Raw genomic sequence first — 14,320 nt, forward strand, 5'->3', positions numbered from 1 at the left:
TGACTGGGGTTGGAGCACATAGCAAGGAGCTGGTGTTCTGCCCTGCAAGATGTGTCCAGCACAGAAGCCTCCTTCCGTCTTCCTGTCTGATGTCTTCCTTGTGGTCATGGACCTCCCTGTCCGTGTCATCGCTGCACAAAAGCAAGGTAAGTGCCTCACGGCTTTTTCTGAGCAAAGCTGGTGTCAGGATTTAGCTTCCCTGGATGACTTTGAGTGAGGAGGAGGGTATGGGGAGCTCCTCGCTCTTGCTGGGAAGGGCGAAGGATCCGTTGTTATTCGTTGGTTTTCCCTTTCTTTAACCTTTGGCTTCTGTTTAAACAAAGATGACTTTTATCTCCACCATAGCAGACATGGAGCTTTCTGGGAGAAATCTGCTTGGCCCTTTGGGAACAGATTTCTACTGCCAGGAAACAAAATAATTAAAGACTTTTTTTTTTTTTTTCTTCCAAAGCCCAAAACTTTGGTTTTCTATATTGTTGTGCTAGATCTTGTTTGTTTCATGTTTCTGTAGCTAATGGACTTCTTGCTGTTTTCTCTGAGACACAGTTGCTGTTTATCTCTACTTTGGTCAGCCTCTCATCAGGAGGCAGGGTCCTCTTTTCCTTTTTTTTCTTTTTTTCCCCTCCCTTCCAGTCCTCTCTCTAACCCCCTCTCCAACCCTCTAGCCCTGGCTCAGCACAGATTGCTTAGGGAAAATGAGGTTGATGCTGCTTGTGGAGCCATGTAACTCTGCTAAAATGTTGCTTTTTATCCATTTTTGGAGGGCTGCTGTTCTGTATGAGCACCAGCCTGGCAGATTGAATTTTCATGTAAGATGGTGATGTAAAGATGCATTAAGAAAGCAAAGTGCTTTGCTCACGTGTGCCTTGGAGAGGGAATGAAGCAGAGGAGAAATAAACTGTGGTGTCAGTTTGGGGTACCTGGTTTTAATCTTGTTTCCTGAAAAGGTATGTTTCTGCTGTTTTAAAAAGAAAATTAAAAAAAAAAAAGGTGTCTTTGAAAGGAAATGCAACTAACATTCTTCTAAAGGGTTAACTTTCGCATTTTAGGGACAAGTTATTTGCCTTCTTCCAAAGCTGAGGTCCTCTTTTCCTTCCTATGCTTAATTAATGAGAAGGAGTCTGGCTGAAAAAAAAAACCCAAAACTTTCTAGCCATCATCAAAGCATGAAAAATGTCATGAAAGTATTGAGGAGTTCCAGCTCATTTACTGCCTCTGCTGCTGGGCTGGCTGCTGGCTGGGACTGAGATGGGGACCTCTGGGCTGCAGGTGGGAGTGGGAGCTGCAGGCAGCTCCCAGTGCACAGGCTAAGGAAACCAGTTGTGGGATGGGAAGGTTCCTGGGGTTTCCCACTGCATGTCGTCACCTGGGGCAAGGATAGGGGGGCCAGACATCCCCTAGCACCCGGCCTGCTTGGGGGAACGGAGCACCTTAATGTCTGGTCCCATCCCCAGCCTCTGCAGTCCCTTCTTCACATGAGCTGTTGCCAGCTCTCTTGACCAGGGCTGCCGTTAAGTCTCTTTACCAAAGATGCTTGGGTAAATAGGAATCATTTGATGGCATATACCCTCGTTTGTATGTGCAACAGACCAGTCTCTTCTTGGAGATACCATGTCAGGTAGCCACTCGTATCTGTAGACTCCCTTCTCTTTTCTTTTTTCTTCCTTTTTAAATGTTGGAATTTAAAATGAGCAATTAATTGTGCTGCTGTCTTTCTCCTTCCAAGCCAACATTTCTTCCCACTTGATCTTGGAGAATCTTTGTGTGAGCTAGAGGGTTTGCAGAGAGCTGGAGGCTTGCCTTGGGAGAGGTGCTGCATCTTTCCTACCATGACAGAATTGAACCCTGGGGGTCCAGATGGGTCTGAAATGCTGTGATTAAATTAATGTGGGAACCCAGGAAGTGTTCATTGCCCACCTTGCTTTAGATGTGGGGAACAGTGGTATTGAGCCAATTTCTTGCAGGGTTCATGGAAGGAGAACATGTCTCTAATTACATTAGCTAAAAAAAAAAAAAAAAACACAACAGAAAATGGGGGGAGGAAGGAAGAGGGAATGGGGAAAAGGACTTAATAATTTATTGCACAGTGTGAGATGTGGAAAAAGGCTTTTATCTGGCTGAAATGTCTATGACCAATAGTGGTTTGGTCTGCTGTGGTATAGCAAGACCTTTGCAGTCCTCTCCTTTCATAGCGCTACAATGGAAATGACTATTCAGAGCAGTTCCATCAGCGACTGAGGCAGCTGCTAACCAGGGAAAGCACAAGAAATCCTGCAGAGGCTGCAGGGATCTGGGGAGCAGGGTGTGCGTTAGCCCTGGACACCCCTCCCTGTGGGATGGACAGGGAGGTGAGTACGTTGTGAACTATAAGATGTTGCTGCCTGTCCCTGTAGGGAGGAGGGCTCCCTTCTCTCCGTGTTCCCTGCAGAGGTTTTAAAAGATTGGGGGGGAACTGTGATTATCAGACTTCTTGAGATAATAGGGTCTTGTGCCTGAGGGACCTCAGAAATAGGGATGCTTGCTATTCGTCTGTTTGTAAGTAAAGGATCTGCCTTGCCAGTGGGTCTGCAGGGGCAAAGCTCCTGTTTTATCATCCTCTAAAATATCAGGAGTATTGTAAGAATTGGCTTGGACACCCCATAAGGGCCTACCCAAATACTTGCCTGTAGTGAACCCACAGCTCATGCTCTGATTATAGTCATCTGCTAGTGTTTTGCAATTTGTGGTTCCTGGAAAGCCAGTGGTCTGTAAAGGTATCAGAAGGTGGCCTGTGGAGAGTGGCTTGGGAAGGAAAAAAAGATCAAAAACTTTTGTGTGCTCCATTGCCCACAAAGGGAAGCAAACAAAATAGGAGGAAAATTAATGTCCATCCACTTAAAGCTGAAGCTATTTTTTATTTGGCTGTAGTGTTGTGGTAATGATGTACAAGAACAAAGATGGATTTATTACTTTTTTTCCCCCAAGAAGGTTAGGTGGTCACTGGATTCAAGAGATAAGAAATTGTTCTGGTCCCTGAAATGAAAGCTTCTCCCTAAGCAGAGAAGAGGCCCTTGCTGCAGCTGGAGAGCTGAAGCTGCCTCTGGAATCATGGGGACGGGCAGCCTTTCACTGCAGAAGTGGCTCCAGCGCTGAGGCAATATGACATCGGGACCAGAGCTAGCTGTGGCCTCGGGGATGCTGATCTCGTGCCAGCTCCTGGGGTGTCAGTGCTGGGATGCATCAGCAAGCATGTCTTGGACTTGCATCAGGGTCAAAAAAAGAGACTCCAAATTGCAGCTTGTCCCATAGCTGCGATCTTGTCCTTGTCAGGCAGCTGCCAGTTCTCTGTCTGGTCCTGATTAATCCTTTCCCAAGGGGCTGCTGACCAGCACATCCCAAAGCGGAATGGAGGGAGGAAAGGGATAAATCAGATATTGAAGCAATCTTGCACTCTAATTTTTAACCCCGGCTGGCACCCTAATCCAAACAGGAAGGCAGCAGGAGTTTGGACAGGGATCAGTAGACCTGACTTAGTGCTGCGCAGAGCAGAACCAGTATAATTATGGGCAAATGGACATAGCCACAGAAATAGCTGAGCTCTGATGAGGGGCAGGCTCTTTCCTGAGAGCTTCTCATGGGAGTGGTGGCCAGCTCTCTTCCCTTCTTACTCCTGCCGGCCCTTTCCCTCAGCTCTGTAATGCCTTGCTACCCCTGAATAGCTGCACCTCTCGCAGTTGTTACAACAGGATCTGAGCCGTCACCAATGCACGTGGAGGTTTTTCCTTGGTAGGGAAGTGAAATCTTCACCTAACAGTTAGGAGAAATCGAGGGACAAAAGCCACATCTGCTAAAAGCAACCTTGTCAATCCGGTGACAAACATTACCTTCTCTGGATGCGCATCAGATGTGAGGAACGCTCAGGCTTGCAAATCTGTCTCCAGGCACTCACTGCCAAGTGCACAGAACAGCAGGAATGACAGATTAGTGTCCCCATCTGCAAACAGTAATTTGAGTGACTTACCAAGCATGACACGTTGGCCTGGCCCGCATCCCTGTGGTCAGGTCCTCCTGCATCATAGTCCAGGCCTACAGTGGCAGGACTGTCCTCTTCCTGCCTTGATTGCAACAAGCTTACTGGGATGCCAGGGACTGCCTCTTTGCTGGTAGCTGGGGGAGCAGCAGCTCAGGCCTGTCCTGAGCACAGGGCACAGTCCTTGGGCCACGGGGGAGCTGGCACGTGTGCCTGGGGGGAGGCAGCTGCACAGGCACCCCCAACCTTGCCAGCATTTTCACTGTTATCCCCACCACTCAGCCATCTGTATTTCTTCCGCTGCTGGTTCTGGGTCTGGTTCATGCTTCTTTGCCATCTTTCCTTGTCCCATGCCCGCATGAGCCTTCTGGTGCAGGGCTGAACCCCACCATGCTCTCCATGGCCCTCATGGAGCCACCTCCGCCATTCCTGGGAGCTTTGCTTCCCAAGCGTCTCCAAGGTGCTCCCAGTCCTGATGGGTACAAGGGGGGCTCCACCAGTGTCCAACTGGTCCTTTGGAGAGCTTCAGCCATACACGTGTGGAGACATTTTGTCTGAGGGATGAGGCTAAATCTAGGCCTATGTAAAACCCCTCAGCAGCAGCTCTGGCACCAGCTGCTCCGATGAGCTGATGCACTCATTTCTGAGCTGAGCTACTCACTGATGTAGAGGCAGCCCCTGTGCACGTGTGTCGGGCAGGGGAACAGGTGCCAAGAGCGTGTCTGGGGGGAAATTCTTGCTGGTGCCATGTGAGGCTGGAGGAACGCTTGGGTTTTCCCCTTCCCTTCTATAAATGCTTTTTGTGAAAACAGGTTTCTTAGCTTAGGTTACAACAGCGAGGGCTAGATGAGCTTTGCTGCAAGGAGGGAGCTACCAGTGATGCATGAACTGGAAGAAAGTCTCGGCTAGGTTAGATCAGAGATGGTGCTCAGGAATGCTGCCTGTCCCCACAAACTATGTTAAAGAACTTCTGGGTGCACTCAAACCTGTGTCAGATGCCTGGTGGGATGTCCACTCTCCTGCAGTGGGGCAAGGGCTTTCCCAGGGCAGCTGGGGAAGGAAGTGCAATGACTGCTATTAAACCCTCATCCCGTGTCATAGGAAGCAGCGGCCCTCCTGGTTTTGGGTAGGGTGCTCGGTCCGAGCCTGGCTTCCTGGAGAGCTGCCTCCCTCTTGTCTGAGGACACAGGAGGCATTTTGCCAGGCTTTCCTGCAAGCTTGGTGAGGCTGGGGGAGTCCGGGATACAGGGAGTCCTGTTCCTGCTGCTGGTGGGAGCTTGCTTGCTCCCCACTCCAGCCAGCTGGGTTTAATTTTAGAAACACAGTGCTATCTTGGGGCATCTTTTTCCAGGGAATGCAAGTCTTTAAGTAAATAAATAACAGCTTTGTGGAGGTGGAATGACGGCCTGTAACCGCACTGCAAAACACGCACCGAGTGAGTTGAGCCCCGTTTTGCTTGCATGTGGAACTACTTTGTACAGATACAGTGGCTGCACCGCCTCCCTCCCCTCCTTCAGCCCCCTCCGGAGCTGGCCATGTGCATTGATTAAAAAGAAATAAAAACACCTTGAAATACCAGCCTTGGAGAAGTGGAAATGAAAACCCCTCCAGCTGCTGGGGTTCAGCTAGAGTTCTCTGGAGTAGGATTGCAAAAGCTATGGTTTACCAGCCATGGGCTGAGTGTTACTGGCCATGCCTTTGCTGCATCCCAGAGGGATGTGCTCTGAGACATCCTCAGCGAGTCGGGGTGATATAGCAGGCTATAAAGATGAAGGCAAGAAACTTGTGTTTAAATACCCCTCCTAGTCCGGCTGGCCAAGAGCCTTCTGCGCGCAGTTGTGTTGCTTACGGCTGAATGTCCTGGGTGTGTCTGTCCAAGCATGTTTGCTGGCTGGAAAATCCTATTAAAGCCATTTTACCAGAGTAAGAGCCCGTTTTCACTGCTTAGGTCCAGCAGCTCTGAGATGCCTGCATGGCATCTGCTGCATGAGCTGCTGGCAACGCTGTCCCCCTGAGTCAGCAAGGCAAGCTCTTTCTAAAGCTCCCAGTCTGGGAAAAAAAAACCTTACCATGGTGGCCATCCTCTGATGTAGGGGCTTCAGAGATGCACCTAAATCTGCAGGATGGAACAAATAGCATCAAAATCACCCAGACTCCTGGCTACTCGTTTATCTCGGCTCCCACTGCACGTTTCTGCTGCCGCTGGGACATGGCAGTGGCTGAGATGACAGGAGGCTGTGCTGATAAGGACATTAGTTCAGGTGTGCCCATCTTGGGTGCATTAGGACTTGGGAGTAGCGCTTCTGGGTGCCTCCTCAAAGCCAAAGGGGTGGCTAGACTGTGCCTAATTGCAGAGGCGAGTGAGCTCCGGCAATGGTCTTTGTAGCAAGCAGGCTTGAAATTGATGTCTGTGGCTTGGAAAAAGCATCATGTCGCACCCTCGTGGCACATGCGGATGGGATTCTTGAGGAGGTTTTGTCTGGCCTTTCTCTCGTAAGCTTACCCTGTCCTTCTCCCTGTATGTCTAAGCAGGAGCGTTTCTGGGCAAGACTGTGATAGTTTTGTGCGTTTGTTCAAGGGCTGGTCGTAGTGTTTGGATGCACTGCAGGGCCTGGGGATGGCCAGCTGCCCCTGGGCCTTGCTGGTGCCTTCCCTTCCCTTCGGGCTGCGAGGGGGCGGATTTTCCACATGGTGTGGTTCTGCCTGCTCCCCCTCTGCAAACTACCTGGCTAAGCCATCTCCTCTCCTCCTGCTGCTTCCACTGATACCACAGGTCTGGAGGGAATTTTATTTCTTGTAAACCCTAGTGAAGGCCCTCTCCTGTGGGGCCGGGCAAGCTCTGCCCATGTTCTCTGTAAGCCCAGGATCAGGGCGGCCCTGGCAGCAGCTTGTCTTTTCCACTGATCCCAATTAAGATTCAGTCTTGGCAGGATGGAGCCTTTCAAGCTGCCAGCTACAATAGGAGAGATGAGGCTTCAGGGGCAGCAGAAATTATTCCCTTCCCTCAGTTCAGCTCATTTCTTGGATCTGGGCTGAGGATGGCCCCAGGAGTTGATGTGCAGAAGCCAAATGAGCCACACAGAGCTAAAACATTTCCATTCAGTGTCAGGCCCAGGGTGGGGAAGCGCAGCTCTCCGAAATGTGGTCTGTGGGTGGCAGCTGGGGAGGTAGTGGGAGGGGAGGGGAGGGAGCGGGAGGGAGGATGCAGCTCAACGCGCTGCCTCGAGACAGCAGCAATCCCAGCCCCGCTGGAACTCTGCGCGTGGGGAGGCTCGAGTGCCGAAATGACCCCATTAATGAAAAGGGAGTTCGTTAAGGCCTTGGAAAGTGGCAGTAATGGCAGGTCAGAGCTGTGCAGCTGAAACCCCTCTCACCCAGGCCCGCAGGAGCAGACGGTACCCGCCAGGTCTCTGCCTGGTGTGACGCTGCACACCTCTGCTGATGTTGATGGAGCTTTGCCACAACGTGCAGCAGCTGGAAACCGGCCTAGGGCACTACTAATGGAGCGGCTGTGTATCTCATGGCGTGTCTTATTTTCCAAGCATAACATTAACACAACTTTACAGTTGCCCGACCCTCCTGCTGTCTCCTCCTCTTCCTCCCATGCCTCCTGTCACTCCCATCACACCGCAGCCAAGCTGCCCTTGACATTGCAACTACAAATTTTGCTTTTGCTGGCCTTGCGTCCTTTCAGCAGTGCACCCTGGAAGTATCACGAGTATAGAAGAGAGTGTTTCTGTTACATTTAAGACTAAATCCATGCAGGATCAGTTTAGTAGTCCTTAGAGTTTCTGGTTTTGAGCAGGGTCTCCAGAATTTGAGGATAAGCTCTATGCACTTTCTGTTGATGGAGTGATGAAGCAATTGTTTCTATAATACTGCTGCGAATTTGGGGTTCTCCTGGAAGTAACCCTTAAGCAATAATGAAGTGTGAGGCTTTGCTCCATGGAGCAAGCGTTGTGTGGATGGCACCTTGGAGAGCCACGGGCACTAGGCAGCTTGCCTGATGGCCATGGCCGTGCCGTTGCAGTCGGGCTGTGAATGTGAAGCTGAGCAATGCCCGGTTTTTTCGCACAGGTCTGCTCAGAGCAAGGCTCAGCAGCGTCTTGGGGTGTATGGCCCTTCGGGTAAACTTGCACTCAGCTCCTCACCACTGTTACTTTGAGTACCCTTCGCTCCTCAGAGGAGCAAACAGGGTAAGTACAAAAATAGAGATGCTAAACTGAAAGCTTTCTAAACACAGCACTGGCAGCGTGGAGGGACAGAGGAAAGTAGAGATAGCTGGATTTGTGTCTCCGCTACCACTGTATAAGCTCGTTGTGACCAAAACAAGAATCTGTTCTTATGACAGGGTGCACTGAGCTCACCCAAAGCCCTTCAGGCCCAGCCTGCAAAAAAGAATTAGGCCGCTCCACCCTGTGCCTTTCCAGGGAGCGTGCCAGACGTGTTGGGGGTTTGCCTGCCATCCTCATGGCTTTGCAGTGCCACTCGGATCCTCTGGCTCTTGAGACCTAAGTTGAGGCTTTAACCTGAACTTTCAAAAAAAGTGAAAGCCTACTCAGCCTACTGCAACCAGTGACTCTTCTGACTGTTTTTAGGTTCCCTGAAATGCTAAGCTTCTCTTGGAGCAAGGTTCTAGTCAGTGGAGAGAAGCAAACTGTGTTTCCATTTAACTAATTAGCAGCCCTGTGTCCTGGCCAAAGCACACACGATGTTACAGCCGTTTTTAAGCTGTTACATGCCTGCATAACTGCTGCTGAGCCAGCCAGGAGGAGCCGCAAACTAGCGATGGGCCAAGGATGGGGTGGGACGAAGGGCCAGATTCTGTTCAGTCAAATCCCGTGTAAAGCTGAGTAACATCAGCGACTTAAGGAGAATTACTGCAGGTCACTGGTGGCTTAGAATAGCTAAAAAATTCATTCCTCTTTTTAGTGCTCAGCTGTTGTTGCTTTTAGAGTCTGGTATTGAGTGGTTCCTATTCTGAAGAAGAGGACCCTTCCTAAAGTATTTCAAGTCATATCTTCCCTCTATTCCCCACTCCTCTTCCTCCAGCGCTTTCCGAAAGCACTGCTTGCTCTGACGTAGATTTAAGAACACTTAGTGACTAACTTCTGCTGGCTTCTCCTTTATATGCCCCATCCAATTTTCTCCCGGGCAGCCCGAGGGGGGCGTAACTGGCCTCAGGACATGGCTGTGAAGGAAAGACAGGCCGAGATGCCACAAAAAGAAGTAGGCTGGGTTAGCAGTGAACAGACAATAACACACAAATGGGACATCAGCTGGGACAAATGAGAGTTTCCAGCAGGGAAAAGCTACGCTGCACCTGCATTGCGAGGGCTGCCATCATCTGCAATGTTTGCATTTGTGTTGTGATGGGCACGCGCAGCATTAGAGGTGCAACTTGTGCTCCTAGGGCACCCTTCAGGAGAATGAGGTGGTGGACTTGGTGCTTTGCACTGTTTCTTTTGGTTAAATCAAAAACTTAGCTGCAAATTAGGAAGCGACTCCTAGAAAAAGGATATAAAGCTTTGTGCCTGCATCCCAGGACCCAGCAGTGTTTGCAGGCCGTACCTAGAGAGGAGATGGAGAGAGCCTCTGGCAGTACAGCTCCCGTCTGTGCACCGGCATGGGGCCCTTGACTTCCCGTGGGGTGGCAGATTACAGCGAACTTCCTCAGGTAGGAACAGGCCTTCTCCATAGCAAAAGAGGTGAGAGCTTTCCCGGAAGCTCAGGTGGATCAGAAGGGGAACTTCCCTTAGACTTTTTCATGATTCGGGAGGGATGGGCTTCTATACAGGCACCTCCCCGGATCCAGTTTCAGTGCGCGGTCACTCAGACTAAGCGGCAGAGCTCTGGAGGCACCAGTTCCTTATGTTACTCTGCCACACAAAGCAGCGCTGTTACACACAGCCACTGACTGGGAACAGGCATGTGGGAGAAGCTGGGATAACGATGAGAGATGATAAATGATGATGCTAAGCCTACAGGATTACTCAGTTTAAGAGCAGCCAAATGAGTTTCACTCAACAAAAAAAATAACTTCTTACTATAAAGAATCTATTATTTATTGTGACTGATCCCTTGCTAATTGCTGACTAATCATTGTGACTTACAAAGTCTGTCTTGTTGCTTGTCCTGCGTTAACTATTCATAGAAGCTCATGAATTAAAACATAGGTGTTCCTTTGAATTAATAAAATGAGTATTTGAAGTAAGTAATGCAAAACATACTGCGTTACAACTAGTATTTATTAAAAATGCAGTGGACAAAAAAAAAGCAAGCCTCCAAAAAGTAGTCACTTCATCAGCATGTATTACATCATTGCCCACCCAGCACCACTGAAACATACAGTGCTATCAGCTCATTTCTCTTGCAAAATGTTGACTCGTGCTTGGTTCATTATTATAAATGTGCATAGTTTCAAGACTTGATAATGTAACATAAGCATAAAATGGCACCAAAGTCTGCTTGCCCAAAGCTTCCAGCCACTCTCAACCCAAGGAAGTAGTGAAATGTGCGTAAGTAGTAAAATGTGCGTGGCAGTCGTGCACGTGCTCTTATAGTCCCTTGTATGGTCTTGAATCCTTTGTGTGAGCTTTACAGCATGATGCAAACTTCTCAGAAGCCAAAGAATCATATGCCCCAAAGCATCATTTTATTACTACTGAGTAGATCTAGTTTCCTTTTAGTTTTAAAAACTAGCTAAAGCCTTGGGTGAAGGCCAGGAGGGCAGGGTATGTTGTGCATGGTGGGGGCAGTTAAGTGCTTGTGTAAATCAGTTAATTTAGCAGGGGTTACACACGTGCTTCCTTTTCCTGTCAACCTGTTTCCACACAGAGCTAGGGAAATGTTTGCGCTATGGGCACAGCAGCTCCACAGATGAACACGGTCTCTTTGCAGGGTCAGGGGATTGTTGGTGCTCAGTAGGGCAGTGCTGGGTACGCTCCTAGGAAGGAGCGGGAGTGCCCCTGCTATTAAGTTAGATCAGTGATATCAAGGGAATGGGGACTATTAACACTCAATGTAGGCGTACAGATGTTTATGGAGTTTGGGCACCAAGCTTTCCAGACTCCTTCCACTTTCAGCTGTAGCTGCTATGTGTGTCACTGGATGTGCCTTTCTCTCAGTGACAATGACTAAAGAATCAAATTAATTCACCTGCAATGGAAAAAGTGCCTGCTGTGGTAGCTAGTGTATAAGACTTGTAAAGGATGTGTAGTAAAACCTATTGCCTCCTCATCTCAGACCTATGCTTACTTTAAATAAGCAGGATGTGCGTGACAGTGTGGTGTGTGCTTTACTGATGCTTACAGCAATTTAACCTTATTTCATGAGATGCAGCTACTTGAGAAGTTTAAAATGCTTTTTCAGTAGCCTCTTTGATGTTACTAGAGCTGTCTTCGGCTCTCTGTGCGTATGGAAAGGGAGCACCCTGAATCATATGCAACTTCACATTAGGCATAAGCACTAGAAAACAAGTAAACCAAAGTTGAAAACACCCTGTTTGCAGCATTTAAATTAATATTAGAAAAGTATCCATCAGTATTAGCAACAATGTTGAGTAATTTCTTATCTAGAATAGTCAATTATCAGAGCTATTTAATGCTACATGACAGTGGCCACTGGTAAGTTTATGGAGACACTTAAGTGCTGTGAGACCAGAAGACTTCATGAAAGCCAATTAGAGAAACATGCAGGAAAACCCTATGGCTGAGGCAACAGCAACTACCTTACTCTTCCAAATGACTACTAGTCTTAAAGTTTGTTTTATGTATCAGGACTATGCAGGTTGCTGGTTACGGGGAGCTGCACTGTAGGATTAAAAACCTGAGTCTTCTGGGGCTTGGTGTGACAGCTATTTCTATGGACAGGGAGAGCTGACACCTACCTCTGTGCATGCCATAATTGAGCCCTTAAGCATGCAGACACAAGGCCTCAACCTATTTGAGTGCTAAGGTCAAAATGCTGGAACATGCTTCTAATGCTGTAAAAGGTATCTTTCAGATCAGCAAAATAATTCTTCCAAACCCAGAATTCCTCTGTTGCTACATCATGTTTTACAGAGCCCTCAAGGCAGAGAATGGGGCAGTTGCTATTTTTTTTTCTTTTGAAACTGATACGTGAATATTTCCCACTTGCAGGCAAGGGAAGCAGTGGCAATGCAAAGGGGTGGGAGCTGCCCCTCTAACCTGGCTGTTCCAGTTATAATCTCTGCTGTATGGTAAGGTTCCTGAACTGTGGTGATCTCACTGTCACCTTCTAAATCCAACTACGGAGGTCAGGGGGACAGATGGACAGACACAATTCTGAAATCTTAATCCTTGACTTAAAAATAGTTGCCAAATAACAGCACTTTCAGCACTTGCTTCATTTCCAGAGCTCACAGTTGCATGGTGTGATGACAGCAGCTATAACTATTTCACAGCAAGAAGGGAAAAAAAAAAAAAATCATCTCTTAAGGTGAGGACACTGAAATAAAGGTATTGGCAGAGTGGAGAAGGCTGGTCTCTAAAAAACACACATGGTTATCAACAAGGATAAGTGGCTTCACTGTTCACCCAGCAGTAAGCTGATGGGGTAAGGCAAAGCTGGAGGTGTAGAGTTGTTGTATGGTACACCTGCTGAGATCTCCAAGCCTACCAGCTGAGCAGAAGTCATTCTAGAAGAGGTTGAACATAAGCAGTGGTCACCTTGAAGGGCTGGAGGTGTCTGGATATGATCTAGACCCTTGAGAAGTCTCCCCTCTGCCCGCCTGTCTTACTAAGCAACTTCACCTCTTCGATCACAATGTCATGAGTAACTGCTTTGCACATGTCATACACAGTCAGGGCAGCCAGGCTGGCAGCTGTTAGAGCTTCCATCTCCACGCCTGTCCTCCCCCAGGTCTGACAGGAACTGCGAATCACCACTGCATATCTGGTCTCATCCAGGCTCAGAGACACCTCAACGTGGTTGAGGGGGATGTTGTGACACAATGGGATCAACTGGCTAGTTAGCTTGGCTCCCTGAATTCCTGCAATCTGGGCTACTGCCAGCACATCCCCTTTCTTCACCTGGTTCTGCCTCACCATCCGAAATGCCTTCTCACCCAGGCGGACCACAGCAGCAGCAACAGCACTTCTTCTTGAATCTGGCTTCCCTCCAACATTAACCATTGTGGCCCGTCCTTCCTCATCAGTGTGAGTCAAGTTGTCAGAGGCACAAGGTACCTTGGTGTGAGATCCTGAATCCCTGGTACAGAATTCAGATCCTGGACTTGCCTCTTTGGACTGACAGGCCACAGAAACTTGGCCAACTGGAGAAGCCTCAAGGCACTTTGTGTCAGATGTGGAGCTTGGGTGCTTCTGGAAGACACAGCAGCCTCTGAGCTGGGTTTGTAAAATTCCTGTTGTTATGTGCCACTGTTGCTCTGGATGAGATCCTGGCAGGAAAAGTTGTCCTGTAAGCTTATTGTTCATTAGTGCTTTTCCCATTTGTTTGGGTAAACTTGCTCTCAAAGTCAGCCAATGGCTAAATGTGTGGCCCCACTGTTTTGAATTTGGGGGATTCTGTAGGGCATCTTGGCATAGTGGGAATGACATCAATGCAGGCTCTGGGGAAAAAAAAATAAAAGTAACATGAGAATACATCTTAGTAACTGGAAAGTTAAGCTAAGTCTGCAGTAGCTGAGATCCCTGTCAGAGCACAGCTTGGGATTTTCTGTATTGCAAAAACCTCAGTAAGCCTGCAAACATCCACTTTTCTCCTCAAGCTCCTTCTCTTCTCTCTCATCAGTTCCCTGCATTTGCTGGTTTGCTATTACAAACCCCAAGGCTCAGAGCACTTATTTCAAGGTCCCTGACAAGAAGAAATGACTTGCTTTCTAAAAGTATCAACACTTACTGAAAAACAGCAGCCAAGAAAGTTTATAGGAACATCAGTTCTGAAGTCACAGCATCTCAGCATCCATTTGAGATTGTACCAGCACCAGCCTTTCCAAAGCCTTTCCAAACACCTTCCTCCCAGCACAGGTGGCTGTACTTCCTGCTTTCATCCCTTTCTTCAGGGAAGAGCGAAGACAACAGGGGCCAGAAGCGCTGCATCTGCAACTGCACTGTCTACAAGCTCAGAAGGTGGCTCTGTGATGGGAACCTCACTTATTACTGCCAGCTCTTACCACGTTAATGACAGCTGAAGTTTAAGCACTGGAAAATGCATGCTCCCCTCACTGACAGATTTTTAAATCTACTCAGAAGTATGTTCCAAGTTGAGCTGGCAGAGCTCCCAGCTGGCAGAGAGGTAGTAAGCCCTCTTGCCCCTTTTCACCATTTA

General features: G+C 48.5%; 1 protein-coding gene across 3 annotated transcripts in view; it reads right to left on the reverse strand.

Annotated features, from left to right (window-relative positions):
* Nucleotides 1-10,239: 10,239 nt before the first annotated feature.
* The window catches only part of MOCS1 (molybdenum cofactor synthesis 1), a 31,453-nt gene continuing 27,372 nt past the window's right edge, over nucleotides 10,240-14,320 (reverse strand). For 2 of the 3 annotated variants that reach the window (XM_054819172.1, XM_054819174.1), the window contains exon 11: nucleotides 10,240-13,601. In XM_054819172.1, the coding sequence (XP_054675147.1) occupies nucleotides 12,730-13,601 (872 nt within the window). In that variant the 3' untranslated portion in view covers nucleotides 10,240-12,729. The remainder of the gene's footprint in view (nucleotides 13,602-14,320) is intronic. The other variant, XM_054819175.1, reaches the window with a different exon arrangement.

This window comes from Grus americana, chromosome 3 (assembly GCF_028858705.1).
Source record: "Grus americana isolate bGruAme1 chromosome 3, bGruAme1.mat, whole genome shotgun sequence".
Taxonomy (NCBI): domain Eukaryota; kingdom Metazoa; phylum Chordata; class Aves; order Gruiformes; family Gruidae; genus Grus; species Grus americana.